The sequence below is a fragment of the Lissotriton helveticus genome, chromosome 3_1, assembly GCF_964261635.1.
Source record: "Lissotriton helveticus chromosome 3_1, aLisHel1.1, whole genome shotgun sequence".
In the NCBI taxonomy this organism is placed as follows: Eukaryota; Metazoa; Chordata; class Amphibia; order Caudata; family Salamandridae; genus Lissotriton; species Lissotriton helveticus.
The window spans coordinates 1,960,133,823-1,960,147,669 of record NC_136061.1 but is presented as its reverse complement, the minus strand read 5'-3'; the positions used below and the strand labels follow the sequence as shown (position 1 = coordinate 1,960,147,669).

Below are 13,847 nucleotides of genomic sequence, written 5' to 3'. Positions count from 1 at the left end.
GCTTCCTTACGCCATAACTCGATGGCATCTTTCTGTGACTGTCTGGCTTTCTTTTTCCATAATGCTTCTTCTACTCGCATGATACATTCGGCATCCCATGTACCCGATACGGGCCATCTATACTTTTCCCCTAACTGTTTGGTATACTCTACCCATAAATCTAGATACATTATGGCGCTTATGCCATGTTTCTGATACATAAAGTGACCTGGACTGTCCCTAGGCGGGACAGGAACCGCTTCCTCTAACAGACCCTTTCTAGTTTTTAACTGACGTAACTTGGAAAATATAGGCATGACTGAACTGTAATCTGGACACAATACAATACACAATGAAAACACGAAATCACGTCACACTCATACCACAACATTAAAAATACATGAAGAACATTATAAATAACAGTTCGAACAGAATATTACCTGGAATACTGAGAACAGAAACAGAACAGAATTTCTCGAGAACGGAACAGACTAGAATTACTGGATGCACTGCTGTAACAGTACGGAACATACCGGTCCCATAAAGGGACGCATCAAGACCCGTATCCACCTAGGTGAACACTTCGTTTGTGAGTCTGGGCACCACCAACCCACGGACCAGGAGTCAATTTAGATTGGTCCTGTCTAGATACTACCCCAGCAATGGTACTCACCGGGCAGCACGGAACGGAAGGCCTCGGACGGGACTGGACTGCTACGACGACGAACTTCGGACTTCGGACTTCAGTTACGGGTGGGCCTCCGGATACCTCGGACCTTGGACTCTCGGCTTGGGCTCTGGTCGGGACTCGCCGCGTTCCTCCACCGTCTCGTTCGGATGCTGGACCGCCTCCTCCGTCTCCTCCGTGGGCCTGAGGGATACTTGAGGCAGAAATATCTGCACGTGGCCGGTATGGTTCCGTCACGGCTGCAGAGGGTCAGGGGGTCGGCGTGGCTTCACCGACGCGTGGGGAAAGGGCAAGTCCCTATTCGGGCGCCATTATGTGGTATATAAATAAATAATACCGGATCTATTTTTGAATGTATGAATGAATAACAGATAGCTCAATAAATAAGAGTCAAGATTCGAGGTAGTAGGAGTTTCTGCAGGTTTATTACAGCATAAGGACAGGATCAGGACAACCTGCATAGGATCAGAGGTGACAGGGCCCAGCAGGACAACTGGGGCCCAGCAGGACAACTGGGGCCCAGCAGCTGCCGGGGCTTGATCTGGGATGAGCGCGCTAGCTTTTTAATAACAATACATCAACTTATATACATAGCGCAAACACATAGCATTACATTGCAGTAGGCGTAGCAGTGGGTGGAGCAGAAGGCGTGACGCGTAGCAGTCGCGAGAGATAACAGTAAAAGTAGGTGTAACTGGGAGTATACATAGACATGTGATGCAAACGTAACAGAATATGTCATGAATGGGCGGAAACATAGGAGGGGGCTACCTAAGGAGCCGGGACCTCTAACCTGGTGGTGCGCGAAAACTGGCAATGACGTGTTACTAGGAGAAGCTGGGGGCTACGAACTCTGTGCTAGGAGCAGAGACTAGAGTCTGGAGGGTCGGAGCGACATGTACCTGAACCCTATCTGGTATCTGATGTTTAGGGAACATGTAGATATAAACTAGAAGTCATGAGGGGAAAAGCTAACTTGACTCTAAGACTGGACCATGCATTATTCTACATGTAGTGCGTGATGAAGAATATTAAATGACCAGTAAATGCAGTATTTCTCTAACGTGGAGCCGAATAGGCTAGACAATGACGGAAACTATTGATGCAGTTCAGTAGCTTAGGAATGCAGAGAAGAAGGACTGAACTGATAGCTGGAACTATAACATACTTTTGGCAGACTCAGAGGCAGAGCCAAGCTGCACCGGGCACTGCGAGGCAGGAAGTAAGTGAAGGGTCGAGGATACAGGTGGGGGCTGTATCGCTCCTCAGCGAGGCTTTCAGGAGACAGGAGCTGAATCTGTGGTCCGGGCCCTTTTGAGGCCTAGAAACGGGGACTTTATAATGGAATAACGTGCACACTGAGAAACGTGGCAACATAACTTTACATAGGCCCGATATTCGTAGTATTCACGAGGACTGGAAACTGACATACCAGAGGTGGACACAACTGTAATTGCGTCTTTAATCGGACATGGGGAATAACATATGCATATTGGTCATGCACACATAACATATGATGGATGAAGCGTAGGGACACAGAACATGGCAAAATTTACTTTTCCACAACAAGACTATGGAGAAAACCCACACATCCTCCTTATCGTCAACTACACTCAACTGGAGGGACTGCATATTACTGAACTCTTTTCGGGATCATAACTGCAGCTGGGCTTTCACTGCGCACGTGGATCCTTGCCATGGATATCCTGAATTATTGGAGCTGACCCCTAAGCCTTGCTCTCTTGCCCTCCCTTCCTTGTTGCGAATTACAAACTATTCCACGGCACGACATGTAATGATGGGAAATTAGCGGGACAATGCCTTTTCAACCTGACTAACACTTGCGTCACCTTCCTGCACTACATCCAGCGCCTAGTGTGTCATCATTGATACAGCACTCAAAATCACAGCCCATTCCAAATGCGAAAGACGTTACCTCGCGACAGACACCAGGTGATAAACCAACACAACAGATTTTCAATCGAATGCACGCGCTCATGACTTCGGGTCCACATTGTGGTTGCTGGCACGTCAAATTCGTGCTCAAGCTTGGCAGTAGGGACTATTAAAACAAGCGTTTGCCAGGCAGCCGCTGTATATTTTTGCATCGCGCTTTCACTTTAAAGTGAAAGCGAGATGCAAAAATAAACACGCGGCGCCATGTCTCCTTTTTTGTCAGGCCCATCCGGACTGGATCGCAGGGCTTGTTTACATAACACCCCTCTGCAGTAAGATACTGCTTAACGACAGCCGTGAAGCAGGCGATCCAGTCCGGATGGGCCAGACAAAAATGCCAAAATGAGGCACCCTAGAAACCTTATTTCCAATGCCAGGCCACCGTTTAGCTTAAACGGTGACGCAAGCCAATGGAAATAAGGGGCAGGGCTTCAAACCCTTTCCTAAAACTCCCCATCTGCAGTATATCTCGCCGAGCGAGCTGCACATGTGCGCAGCCACGCTAGGCAAGACCTAAAAAGAAGTGGGGGGACTAATCAAGTTAGACAGTGTCCTAGTGACATCATGGCACATAGCATATCCGCGTGTGACATCACAGCACATGCCATCGTAAATGACATCACAGGAAGTGACATTACAACAAATAACCTCAACTTAAGTAACATCACAAGATGTGACATTAGATCTTAAGAACTTACACATAGGTTGAGCAGGTCTAAGTGGTACATTTGAGCACATTACTGGATTTACCAAATTAGATGTTGCTTCGGAGTTGTGCAAAAAAAAGGGACACCATCCGTTGCAAAATCTGGGCCTCAATTTATAATTCTTTTTTAACTGTGCTACAAAGAAATTGACACAAAAAGAAACGTGGCAATACATCTGTTCTGCTTAATTGGTTGCAAAGTCTGTATTTTAAAATATATTATGGGGTTAAGGCACCTGCTGCAGAGAGCTGTGTGTGCCCCCTAAATCTCAGGGAATTATAATAATGGTAGGATAACTCTGGTGGTTAACACATTTGCAGGAGAGATCTAGTCCCAGTTTTGAATCAAAGTTGCATAGAGGGTTGATGTGTCTCCTCCAAAGTCATCATGTCCGATGCAGATGACAGATATTTTATTTTACGTAGATAGGTAACTGGGCTATTGCTTTTCACACATAGATCCTTTTGTTACTTGCAGTTCATAAATTGTAATCATTCTAATACAGCACAGTCCGCTATGAAGGCCATGAAACTCCCACATCTTGTAAACCTCCCTGTCCTATGTAACACATGCTGTACATAGATTTACACACATATAATTTAAATTATAATGTGTATGTGTGATGTACAGTGCTCTGACACCCTGCACTGGGATAAGTAGCCTTGTAAAAGAAATCAAACAAAATAGTGATATTTAAATTGTTATTTGTGCAGAAAAGTAATTGCCCATGGTCACACTGCTCAAGTTTGAAAGCAGGGATTGAAACTTGGTTTCCTGATTAGATATTGCGCAATTCAGGACATGGATGGGTATTACATTCTTTTGCCCTTATATTGTGTCCTGATGACAGTTTTATTAGTGCCTTAAAATACAAGTCAATTGACTTGTGACTCCTTTACAAGGTCTTTATTGTTATAGATGGAGCAACATTAGTGTATTAAACCACACATAAGAGAGATTTTTGTACAGTATACATCTTGAACTGAATTATTTCAAGGTGCTTTCTAATGTGATGATGACAGAAAAGGAGGCGAGGGAAGAAATGTAATTGCCCAGGGTCTCACCGTTTGCTCAAGCTGGGAAGCTGTGATTTAAAATAGTGTCTGTGGGTGAGAGCCCCACACCCAGTGTTTGCCCTGGGTGCTAGGCATTTTACGCAAGGTCATTCAAAATAGACATTGTATTTTTATTATTTGGATCAACAGCAGTGGGAACACCCCTCTTTGTATAACAGTTACACCGTGGCCAGAAAATGTGCAAACTTCCATCTTTTAGAGGACAGGTGTAGTAGAGTGGTATCAGCACAAGCCTTTCCCATCACTCCAGAACAATAGAGAATTGGTCACAATAGCAATCAAAACTTCAAGGTAAACATAAGAAGAAGGAAAGCATTCACAAAGACGTAGCCATAGGTATGCAGTAAATGCATTTTTATTCTCCAAAAAGTCAAAATCAATTGTTAAAGACATCACAATTGTCTATCCACTTAGGAGAATAGTGCTCAGGGTGAAAAAAAGTAAAGTGCCTAGGGTAAAGGTGCGTTGGTGAGGGTTGAGAGAAAAGGAAAGGTAATGTGCAATATATACATTATATTTACATAATGAAATCCTGCAAGCCTACAGAAGGCAAATCATTTATAATAACAACATAGCAATCTATGAGCGCTGAAAACAAATTTCAGTCACTTATGCTTGTTATTGAGAGTAACAAAAAGTCGACGTTTCGGCCCCTTCCCAAAATCAAGGTTGCTGAATCCTTAGCGTGGGGTCTTCATGAGGACAGAAAGGAAGAGCACCAAATCAGACTACAGCAAGGAAAATCAGGCTAAATATAATGGTAGGGGGGGCTCAGTTGTTCCTGAGAGTGACGGGGAACAAACGCGAAGGCCTTTTTGACTTTGTTCGCGAACGAAGATTAACCGCGTCGCCCATAAGGTTTGATCCTAGATAAAGTGAGACCCTCCGTACCACTCTTTGGGCTGAGCTCTGTTGGCCAGGTTACTGAGAGAGGCATGATTTTGAATCTGTTCAGACCCAGTAAATAAGATATATATATGAGCTGCAAGAAACTCAGATGTGTTGGTCACATTCAAGGTGGTACTTGTGTTCCTGTCAAGCGCATAGTTAATTACGATGGTGGTGAGGCTACTCCAATTAACAATGCCTTTACTAGATAACGGCTAGTTTTCAATACATGGAACACTATACAATCAACATAAACAGCAGGTCTCCAAGGGACAGGAACACGACTTTCAGGATGCTGACTATGAATATTAGCGAAGTGAGAATCGCTTATTTAAACTGCTAGAATAGGCCCAAACGTCACCCGAGCAACACTGGATAGCTGCCTTAGATTTGAAAAGGCATTTCACACCTTGGGTTGGGATTACTTACTGGCAGTGCTGAAAAGATTCGGCATAGGTCCCAAGTTTTTGTGTTGGGTGAAAATACTGTACACCAGCCCACGTGCCCGGGTGAAAACCGGTCTTATTGTTTGTCCGCCCTTTGATATCGAGCGGGGCACCAGGCAAGGATGCCCGCTCTCACCAATCCTTTTTGCCCTGGCCATGGAGCCTCTGGCATGTGCACTCCGTGGGCGGGTCCTACACTGGGGCATATGGGTACACGCCTAGTGACACATAGTCTCCCTCTATGCGGATGATACATTAATTTATCTCCGCAACCAGGCAGAGACCCTCCGTGGTCTAATAGATCTACTGGATGCCCACACTCTGGCATCTGGTGCCCACACTCAGGCTTCAAAATAAACTGGACTAAGTCCGTCTTGTTCCCAATGTCACCCATGCCAGCGGAGCAGAGACAACAGAAACCTCATGCCTCACTCATTAGAACATATGATTCATTCAAATACCTGGGAGTTCAGGTCTATCACTCCTCATCTGATTTGATAGACAGTAATTTGGGTAGAGCAATCACTAGCGCCAGGGCCTCACTCCCATTCTGGATCAATCTTCCACTGTCCCCTACGGGCCGGATAGCCATCTCTAAAATGCTTCTTCTTCCTAGGCATCTGTACTTTTTCACCCTTCTCCCTTATAGACTGCCTCAGAAAATATTCAAGGACCTGCAGTCCTTACTCGTGTCCTTGATATGGGGCTGTTCCAGGGCAAGAGTGGCACTCTCGAAGCTTCACCTCCCTATCTCAGAGGGTGGATTGGGAGCGGCCAACTGTGAGTTATACTAGGCAGCCGTGCCGCTTCAGTGGCCCATGCGCTGGCTTGTGAAAAAGAATCTGTCTGAGCTGGACATTTGGGCGATGATGCAGCGCTGGCCAGCCCTGCTTGAGTGGCTCTCAGACTCTGCGACGCCGCTAGAGAGGAGGGATGGATGCATCCTAATGTTGGCGACTTGTGACGCCTGGACGAAATATGTATTGTATTGTAATTGCATTTATATATCGCTTACTACCCCATACGAGGCGTTGAAGCGTCAGGGGCATTACTGTATATACGAGACGTGTAGGAAAGCCATCACAGCCATCTATAAACCCCTTAGAACAGACACAGCCCCCTTACTAGCCCAGCTGCGTGGGTTGTGGACGACGGCATTATCCACCGAAATTACAGACAAATAGTGGACGCAATGCGTGTGGAATCCCAAGATAATCTCAATAAACACCAGATTCAAAATCACCCAATTCAATTATTTACACCGCACATACCTAACCCCGCATAGGTTGGCACATATGTATCTGACATCCGCAGATACATGCCCGAGATGCCACAGCTCGGATGCCAACTTTCTACACATGGTCTGGACATGCCCTCATATCATGACATACTGGGGTAATGTCTCAGACATGTTAAGGGCAGCAACAGCTAATCCAATCCCAGCCCAGGGCACGCACCTACCTGCTCGACATCACAAAGCGTAACGCACGTCGCAAGAACCTCAACACATTTCTAGACCTAGCGCTGGTCGTACCCAAGACCACACTTGCTATGACCTGGAAATCCCCAACTGGCCCCTATACAGGTCCTGGTTGTTGGCCCTTTGCCAGGCCCTTGTGACCGAACATGAGACATTGGCTTCCCAGGCTCCACGACCTGAGTCCTGGACACAACCAGTAGATTGGCAACATTATTTAACCACCATAGAATCTAGGCTCAGTGAAACACGTGCTAACCCGTAGCAATTCAGTCCCACCAGCATAACAGTGCAGGGATACGACTGAGACACTCCGCATACTCACTGCGCTCTTAAGAGAGGCGCTAACCTCAACACACACGCACATAGAACCCGGATCCAGATGGCACACATTCCCGACTAGGCTCAGCCACATCTAGATACTGCACGGTAACTAAACCGGGCTCTCCCCCTCTCACTGTTGTACAGAACACCAGAGCATACGCTTCGCAGATTGCGTTATTAACCAGCGGCTTATCTAGTGGTACCACATATATAGTAACAAGCATTTGCAATGCAATCGGTCTCGCCTTTGGGACCTTATATGTATTTAGCTATGGAGCATATTAGCCTGGGTGCTGCAACATCTACTGTTCTTTAACATGGTGCAAAGTAAGCACCCAACAGCGTGGCACGCCAGGTATGGGAACACATGGAGGGAAATATTGCCTTTTAGCTGGAAATGCTATAGTCCAATGCTCTGTTTTTAATTTAATATCAGGGCCTTCGGTGGTCATATCACTTAAAATACAAAATTTGAAAAAAATATTATTGTCTATGGTTGCTCACGGAAGACAATTTCTATGGACTGGAATCTAGAGAATGCTAAAGTGATTCTGGTATTTTACAGACCTCTGCTGGTCATTTTCTATCAAGAAAGTTAAATATAGACAGTTGCCAGAATTTGTTTTAAAAAGAAGGTCCCTCAGCAGAAAGCAATTCTGGTATTTTACTGCCCTCTACTGGTCCTTTTTTATGAAGACAGTTAAATAGAGGTATTTGAACAGAAAAAAGTCCCTAAGCGAAAGCAGACAAATCCTAGGCCTGATCTCCAGAGCCCACACAGTATATACACATATATGTATATACTAATGTATAAGTATATACTAAAGTATATACAAGAGGTCTCGTAAGCGGAAGCAGACAAGTCCTAGGGCTGATCTCCAGAGCCCACAAAGTACATACACATATTAGTATATACTAATGTATAAGTATAAACTAAAGTATATACAAGAGTTCTCGAATGCTCGACCTAAAAATAGGACAGGCACACTAGTTATGTTGTATTATTTATATTTTTTATTAGTATGCTTTGTTGCAGTTTTGAAACACAAAATATGTTGTGAAATCCTGCGATGTATCAACAATGTTATTATTACTGAACTGTAACATTATGCAAGATTGTTTGTCCCCCACCAACTGGACACAAACATGCAAATTGTAGTATACAAAAAACATATATCCAATTGTGTCCAATATACTGTTGTAAGTTGGTTTGACAAAAACTTTAATAAACAGTCACCGTATTCATATATTTTAAACAAAAATCTGCTGCAAAGAAATTGGCAACAAGGAGCACTTTGACAGTAAATATGTTCTAACTATTTTAATTGGCCACAAAGAGGCTGCATTTTAAATATTTTACAGGGTTAAGACACCTGCTGCAGAGATCCTCTGCCCAGTACTTTTATGGGGATTGTAATAGCAGTACAATAACTCATGTGGTCATTGCACTTCTGGTAGAGTTCTTTGTTTTGTCCAGTCACAGTTGTGACCCATAACGTAACATAGAAGGTCAATACGATTGCTGCAAAACACAATGTGTAACATGCAGATCACATATTTGTACTTTATGTGGATAGGTACGTTTTTTTCTCTATCTGTTGTTATTCTAAGATTGCAAAAAAGGGTTCTTTTGGAAAGTAATTAAGTGTTGTTAGTGCAGACATCCCCAATCATTGCGTACCATTTTATAACCAGATTTTGTGTTTCTCTGACCATTCACACTTATCATATAATGTCTACAAGTATGTATGATACGTGAATTCTACACCTTATAAACCGCGTTGTTTATTGTAACATTTTCTGTACATTGGTTTACACACTTATATGATTTATTGTGTCTATGTGTGTTGTAAAGCGCTCCAACAACGTACACTGGGATGAATAGTGCTATAAAAGAATGAAATACAAAAAAAGTAGATTTAAATCATTTGTGGTAAACTGGTCTCTAAGTCATAGATTTCTCTCAAGTTCTTGTGAAGTGATAACAAGTTGTACACCTTTGTTTATCCATTACATGGGATTACTGTCTAGGTGTTAGGCCCAAGATGACTTCAACAAAAGGGCAGATGGCCCTTCAAATCATACCTTTGTTTTGGACCCAGATGTAAGGGAAAAGAAAGCCTCCTCACCACCTCCAGGTTGCTGCTCGGAATGAATGAAAAGCAGATGTGTGGTGCTGACGAATTGTGTCCTGGTGTTGAAAAATTACACCAGTACAAATTCTCCCCATCTCAGAGACCTGCTGTTCTGAATAAAAGATGCTCACCTGTAACCCACAACTATTTCTGGCCCAGATACACAGCCCTGTGAGGCATTCAATGTTATGCTTTTCCCTGTCCCAGATACTTACCGCGAATCCATATCTTTTCTCTGGTCAGAGACCTGCTGCCCAGCATGCCAGAAACTCACATTTTAACAAATGTTCATGTGTCTTTGCCTGTCTCGGATTCTCACCTATAACCCATTTGATTTCCCTGCTCAAGGTCCGGGTCACCGAGGACATATTCTCATCTCTGACCCATGTTTGAGACTTTTCCAGGATCAGATAGTTGGTCTCCTCTGGAATAAGTGCTCACTTCTTACCTATGTCTTTTCCCGACTTATTGTCTTCTCTCTAACCTACGCTCTTGTATATTTTCCAGTCTCCCACCCCTGGTCCTAGGAGGGACAGCTACTTACCTGCAACCCCTATCTTTTCCTTTCTCAGAGTCCTCCTCAATGAGGGACAGCTACTCACATCTTAGCCCACGTTGTTGTGTTCTTTTCTGTCTTATATACTTCCCCCCTGAGGGACAACCACTCACCTGTATCCCATTTGTTTTCCTGGCTCAGGTACCTGGTCACCGAGGGACAGATCTTCATGCTGTACATCTTCACCTTCTTTGCCATGATGGCCCTCATCATGCGCCAGAAGCAGAAGGGCCTGGTTTTGGACAGCAATGGACTCTTCCTGCTTTACTCCTTCAGCAGTGCCCTGGTCCTCATCGGCATCTGGGTCGTCTGGCTCTGGAATGACCGTGTCCTGCGGAAGAAATACCCTGGTGTGATCTACATCCCAGAACCTTGGGCCTTCTACACTTTGCACATCAGCAATCTTCATTGATCCCAGGCACAATTTACTTTCCTTTGGGGCCCCTTGTTGGGCTATGAACATTTTTCAGAAGAGATGCTATGTGCCCCTGACTGCTCCCATGCACAGAGGCGAGGACACATGTTTCAAAAACTATCATCAGACAAAGGGTTTGTTATATTCAACTGAGGGGGTGGACAAAAGAAAGGTTCTCTCTTGTCGGTATGGGGGGACCTAATATCAGCTCCGCTGACTCAGAGATGTCATGCACTGCTATTTTTTCTACTCTTAAAGAGTAACTAGAATTGAACCCGGGCTGCTGTATGATTAGAGTGTGGCTTAGAACAAGGGGCTTCTAAATCTTACGTTTGTATTACTTTGAAATTGATCCTGGCTTGGGCATTCCACTGGCATCATCTATTTCATAAAGACTGTCACCCACTCATTCATATTGGCAGCGATTCACATGCTACCTCTAAGCAATTTTGTAGCCTTTTTTCATTTAGATTTTCTTAAGGAGTCTATCTGCAATAATGGCAATAAGGTACAGTGTTATTTTTGCAATTAATAGCCAGCTTCGCTAGTCTTGAGGGCTTTGACTAGAGCATTAACAGCTCCCTAAATGGTAACCAGCCAATACATCTGAAGGGCTGTTAGATACATCCTCATTTCAGACTTACATTTCCTGAAAGGCTGCAAGGGCTTGGGAAGATCCAGGGAGCTCTTAGTTTCCTCAGCGTGCTTTTGCCTTTGTTCAGATATGGTAGAATGCTAATTTCAAATACGTTGAACGAAAGGTCTCTTTCCTACTGGGGATAACTCTGCTTTGGTAAATTCATAGGCACTTTATGGAATCCTAAATTAGGACAAGTTGGGATATCCTTAATTCATGCAGAAGCTTTGGCCGAGCTCATGGGTACTCCGAAACCAGTACTGTCCAAACTGTTTAGAACCACAACCCAATTTTTAGAACGACACACTTTTGTGACCCACGTTGCTTTAATGGACATGAAGCACATGCTTTTTTTAATATACCTAAAGCTTTGTGTGTTAGCACACTGTCATTTACAAACAGCACATTTTCCATTGAAATGACCACTACATTTGCACAGACGTACAGTTTTACTGATAAAACTGTATTGTACACAAATGATGAGTGTTGATCAGGTTTCAGTGAATATTTAGCATTTATGCATCACCAATGAAAGTGTCTGCATTTGTTTTGATCCTATTAAAAATCTTCGTTTCCATCACACTTCAGAATTACAAAGAATATTTGCTTCATTTTTGCTTTCCTAACTGTTGGATGTGTAAAATTGATTTGCAGATATGCTCATTTTGTTGTGTGTTACAGAAAAATGACATCCTTCAGCCTTTCCTTTTACACTCCCTGTACTACAGTAAGATTGTCACATAATTCACTTTTACTTTTATTTTGCTGGCTGCAGAGTGAGAGGAGTTTGTTAACACCAGTGCCCATGTTAAAAAAGTGACAATTTGTCAGCAGACATAGCCTGACATTTCACATCTGTCTTTTAAGTGCAGCAAATGTGAAAAGGGAAATATAGACTTTAAAGCCATTTTTATGCACTGTTTGGACTATTGCGACTCACCAAAAATTGGCTGATGGGCCGCGACTCACTGTTTGGGAAACACTGTTCTAGACCAACTTCCAGATGACAAACCATTCTATGCTAAAGGGAGCTAATGCTGTTACACCTATCAATGCACTATCCAAGAAAAGAACATAGAGCTGAAGGCCAAGCAGAGTCTTCATCACTGCAGCAGGGTGGGCAATGGAAAGACTAGCTGGGCCTGGCAGAACTTATCTACATATCCCTGCGTGCTCTGCGTCGCACACCAGCCTTGTCTGTGTGATGATGAACACTTGCATCTTTCCTTTGCCTTTTCCTGCCTGGTTTGGTGTGCTCCTTTTTGGGATAGAAAATGTTATCTAAGTTTGTGTGCCTATTTTTGTGTGCCTTGTTTATTATAAATAAATAAAAAGGTGAATAAAGGAGCTTATTAACTGATGTCTTGTGTATTGTCCAATTAACTGATTATCATCCTTCATGTAGTGTGTGTCTCCTTCTGTCCTTGCACATAATACCACTGCAGCCCCTTAGGTGTGCATTCAGTGACCAGACTGCCTACGTATTTTTTTAGAGAAACTGATCCACTGTCCCTGGACTGTTACTCTTCCTTTTGCCAGAGCTCTGCCTACTAAGTGACACATTTCTCTGGTGACATTAACACAACTTGGATTATTGCTCAGACCTCCACAGAGTAGTGGTTCCGTCATAAATGTTTTTCATGTGTTATAGCAGACTGTCTTGGAGGGACTTGTGGCAGCTTCCAAATGTGCAATACAGCTATCATATGACAGTGTGTTTCCTATAATGCAAAATGTTGCTATTGCCTTTAATGATACATGCTCATCTCTTCTATTTCATGCATATTCAAAACTTTGCTATTTCATTGGCGGCCTGATGTTTAAAGGCCAAGCATTAAAGAACAAGCACTGGGTAGGAGTATCATCACAACACCTACTAATATAAAATTTAAGAAAGCCCTAATTGTTTTTAAAAAATGGCTCGTGCAAATGTTCATGCTGCTTGTATCATATTTGTTTGTGAATATCCTTAATACATTGCTGGAGAGATTGTTTTTTACAAAACAACTGAGTGCATTTAAGAAAGTGCATATTAAAAAACACACTTAAACAACCTACTTAAGAGGGTTCCCTGATTTAACTAAAATACTAATGGATCCATGGAGAGTAAGTAAATGACATGTCTTTGGTAGTGCACCTATAATATGATACCCTAATAGCTGTGTGTTCCAAAAACATAATGGGGCAGATTTACAAGACGATTGCGCCACTTTTGCGTCACTTTTCCTATGTTAAAAGTGACGCAAAAGTGGCGCAAGGGGCTTGTAAATCTGCACCAATGTTTCCAGATGTATGCAGATACAGCCCATACTTTGTCATCTGCATTTGCAGCTTTGCATTTCTATTGGGACATGTAAAAGTAGCATCAGAATGTAGGGATAACCAGGACTCAATGAGTTATGTACACCTGGCATGGAACAAGTAGAGATGTTCAGGGCCGGACTGGGAACTACAACCGGCCCTGATAAAGTGCTCGCCCCCCCCCTCTTACCCCCCAGCTTGGGGGGGGGAGTTGGAGGTGCCGCCGAGCTCTTTGCCGGGGACGGTTTTCGGGGAATTTTGG

At 43.5% G+C, this 13,847-nt stretch overlaps 1 protein-coding gene across 1 annotated transcript in view; it reads left to right on the top strand.

The window, feature by feature from the left end:
* Nucleotides 1-12,644, top strand: part of CLN6 (CLN6 transmembrane ER protein) — an 84,780-nt gene extending 72,136 nt beyond the window's left edge. Inside the window, exon 7 of the mRNA XM_078683063.1 lies at nucleotides 10,374-12,644. Within this exon, the coding sequence (XP_078539189.1) occupies nucleotides 10,374-10,644 (271 nt within the window). The 3' untranslated portion in view covers nucleotides 10,645-12,644. The remainder of the gene's footprint in view (nucleotides 1-10,373) is intronic.
* The last annotated feature ends 1,203 nt before the right edge of the window (nucleotides 12,645-13,847 follow it).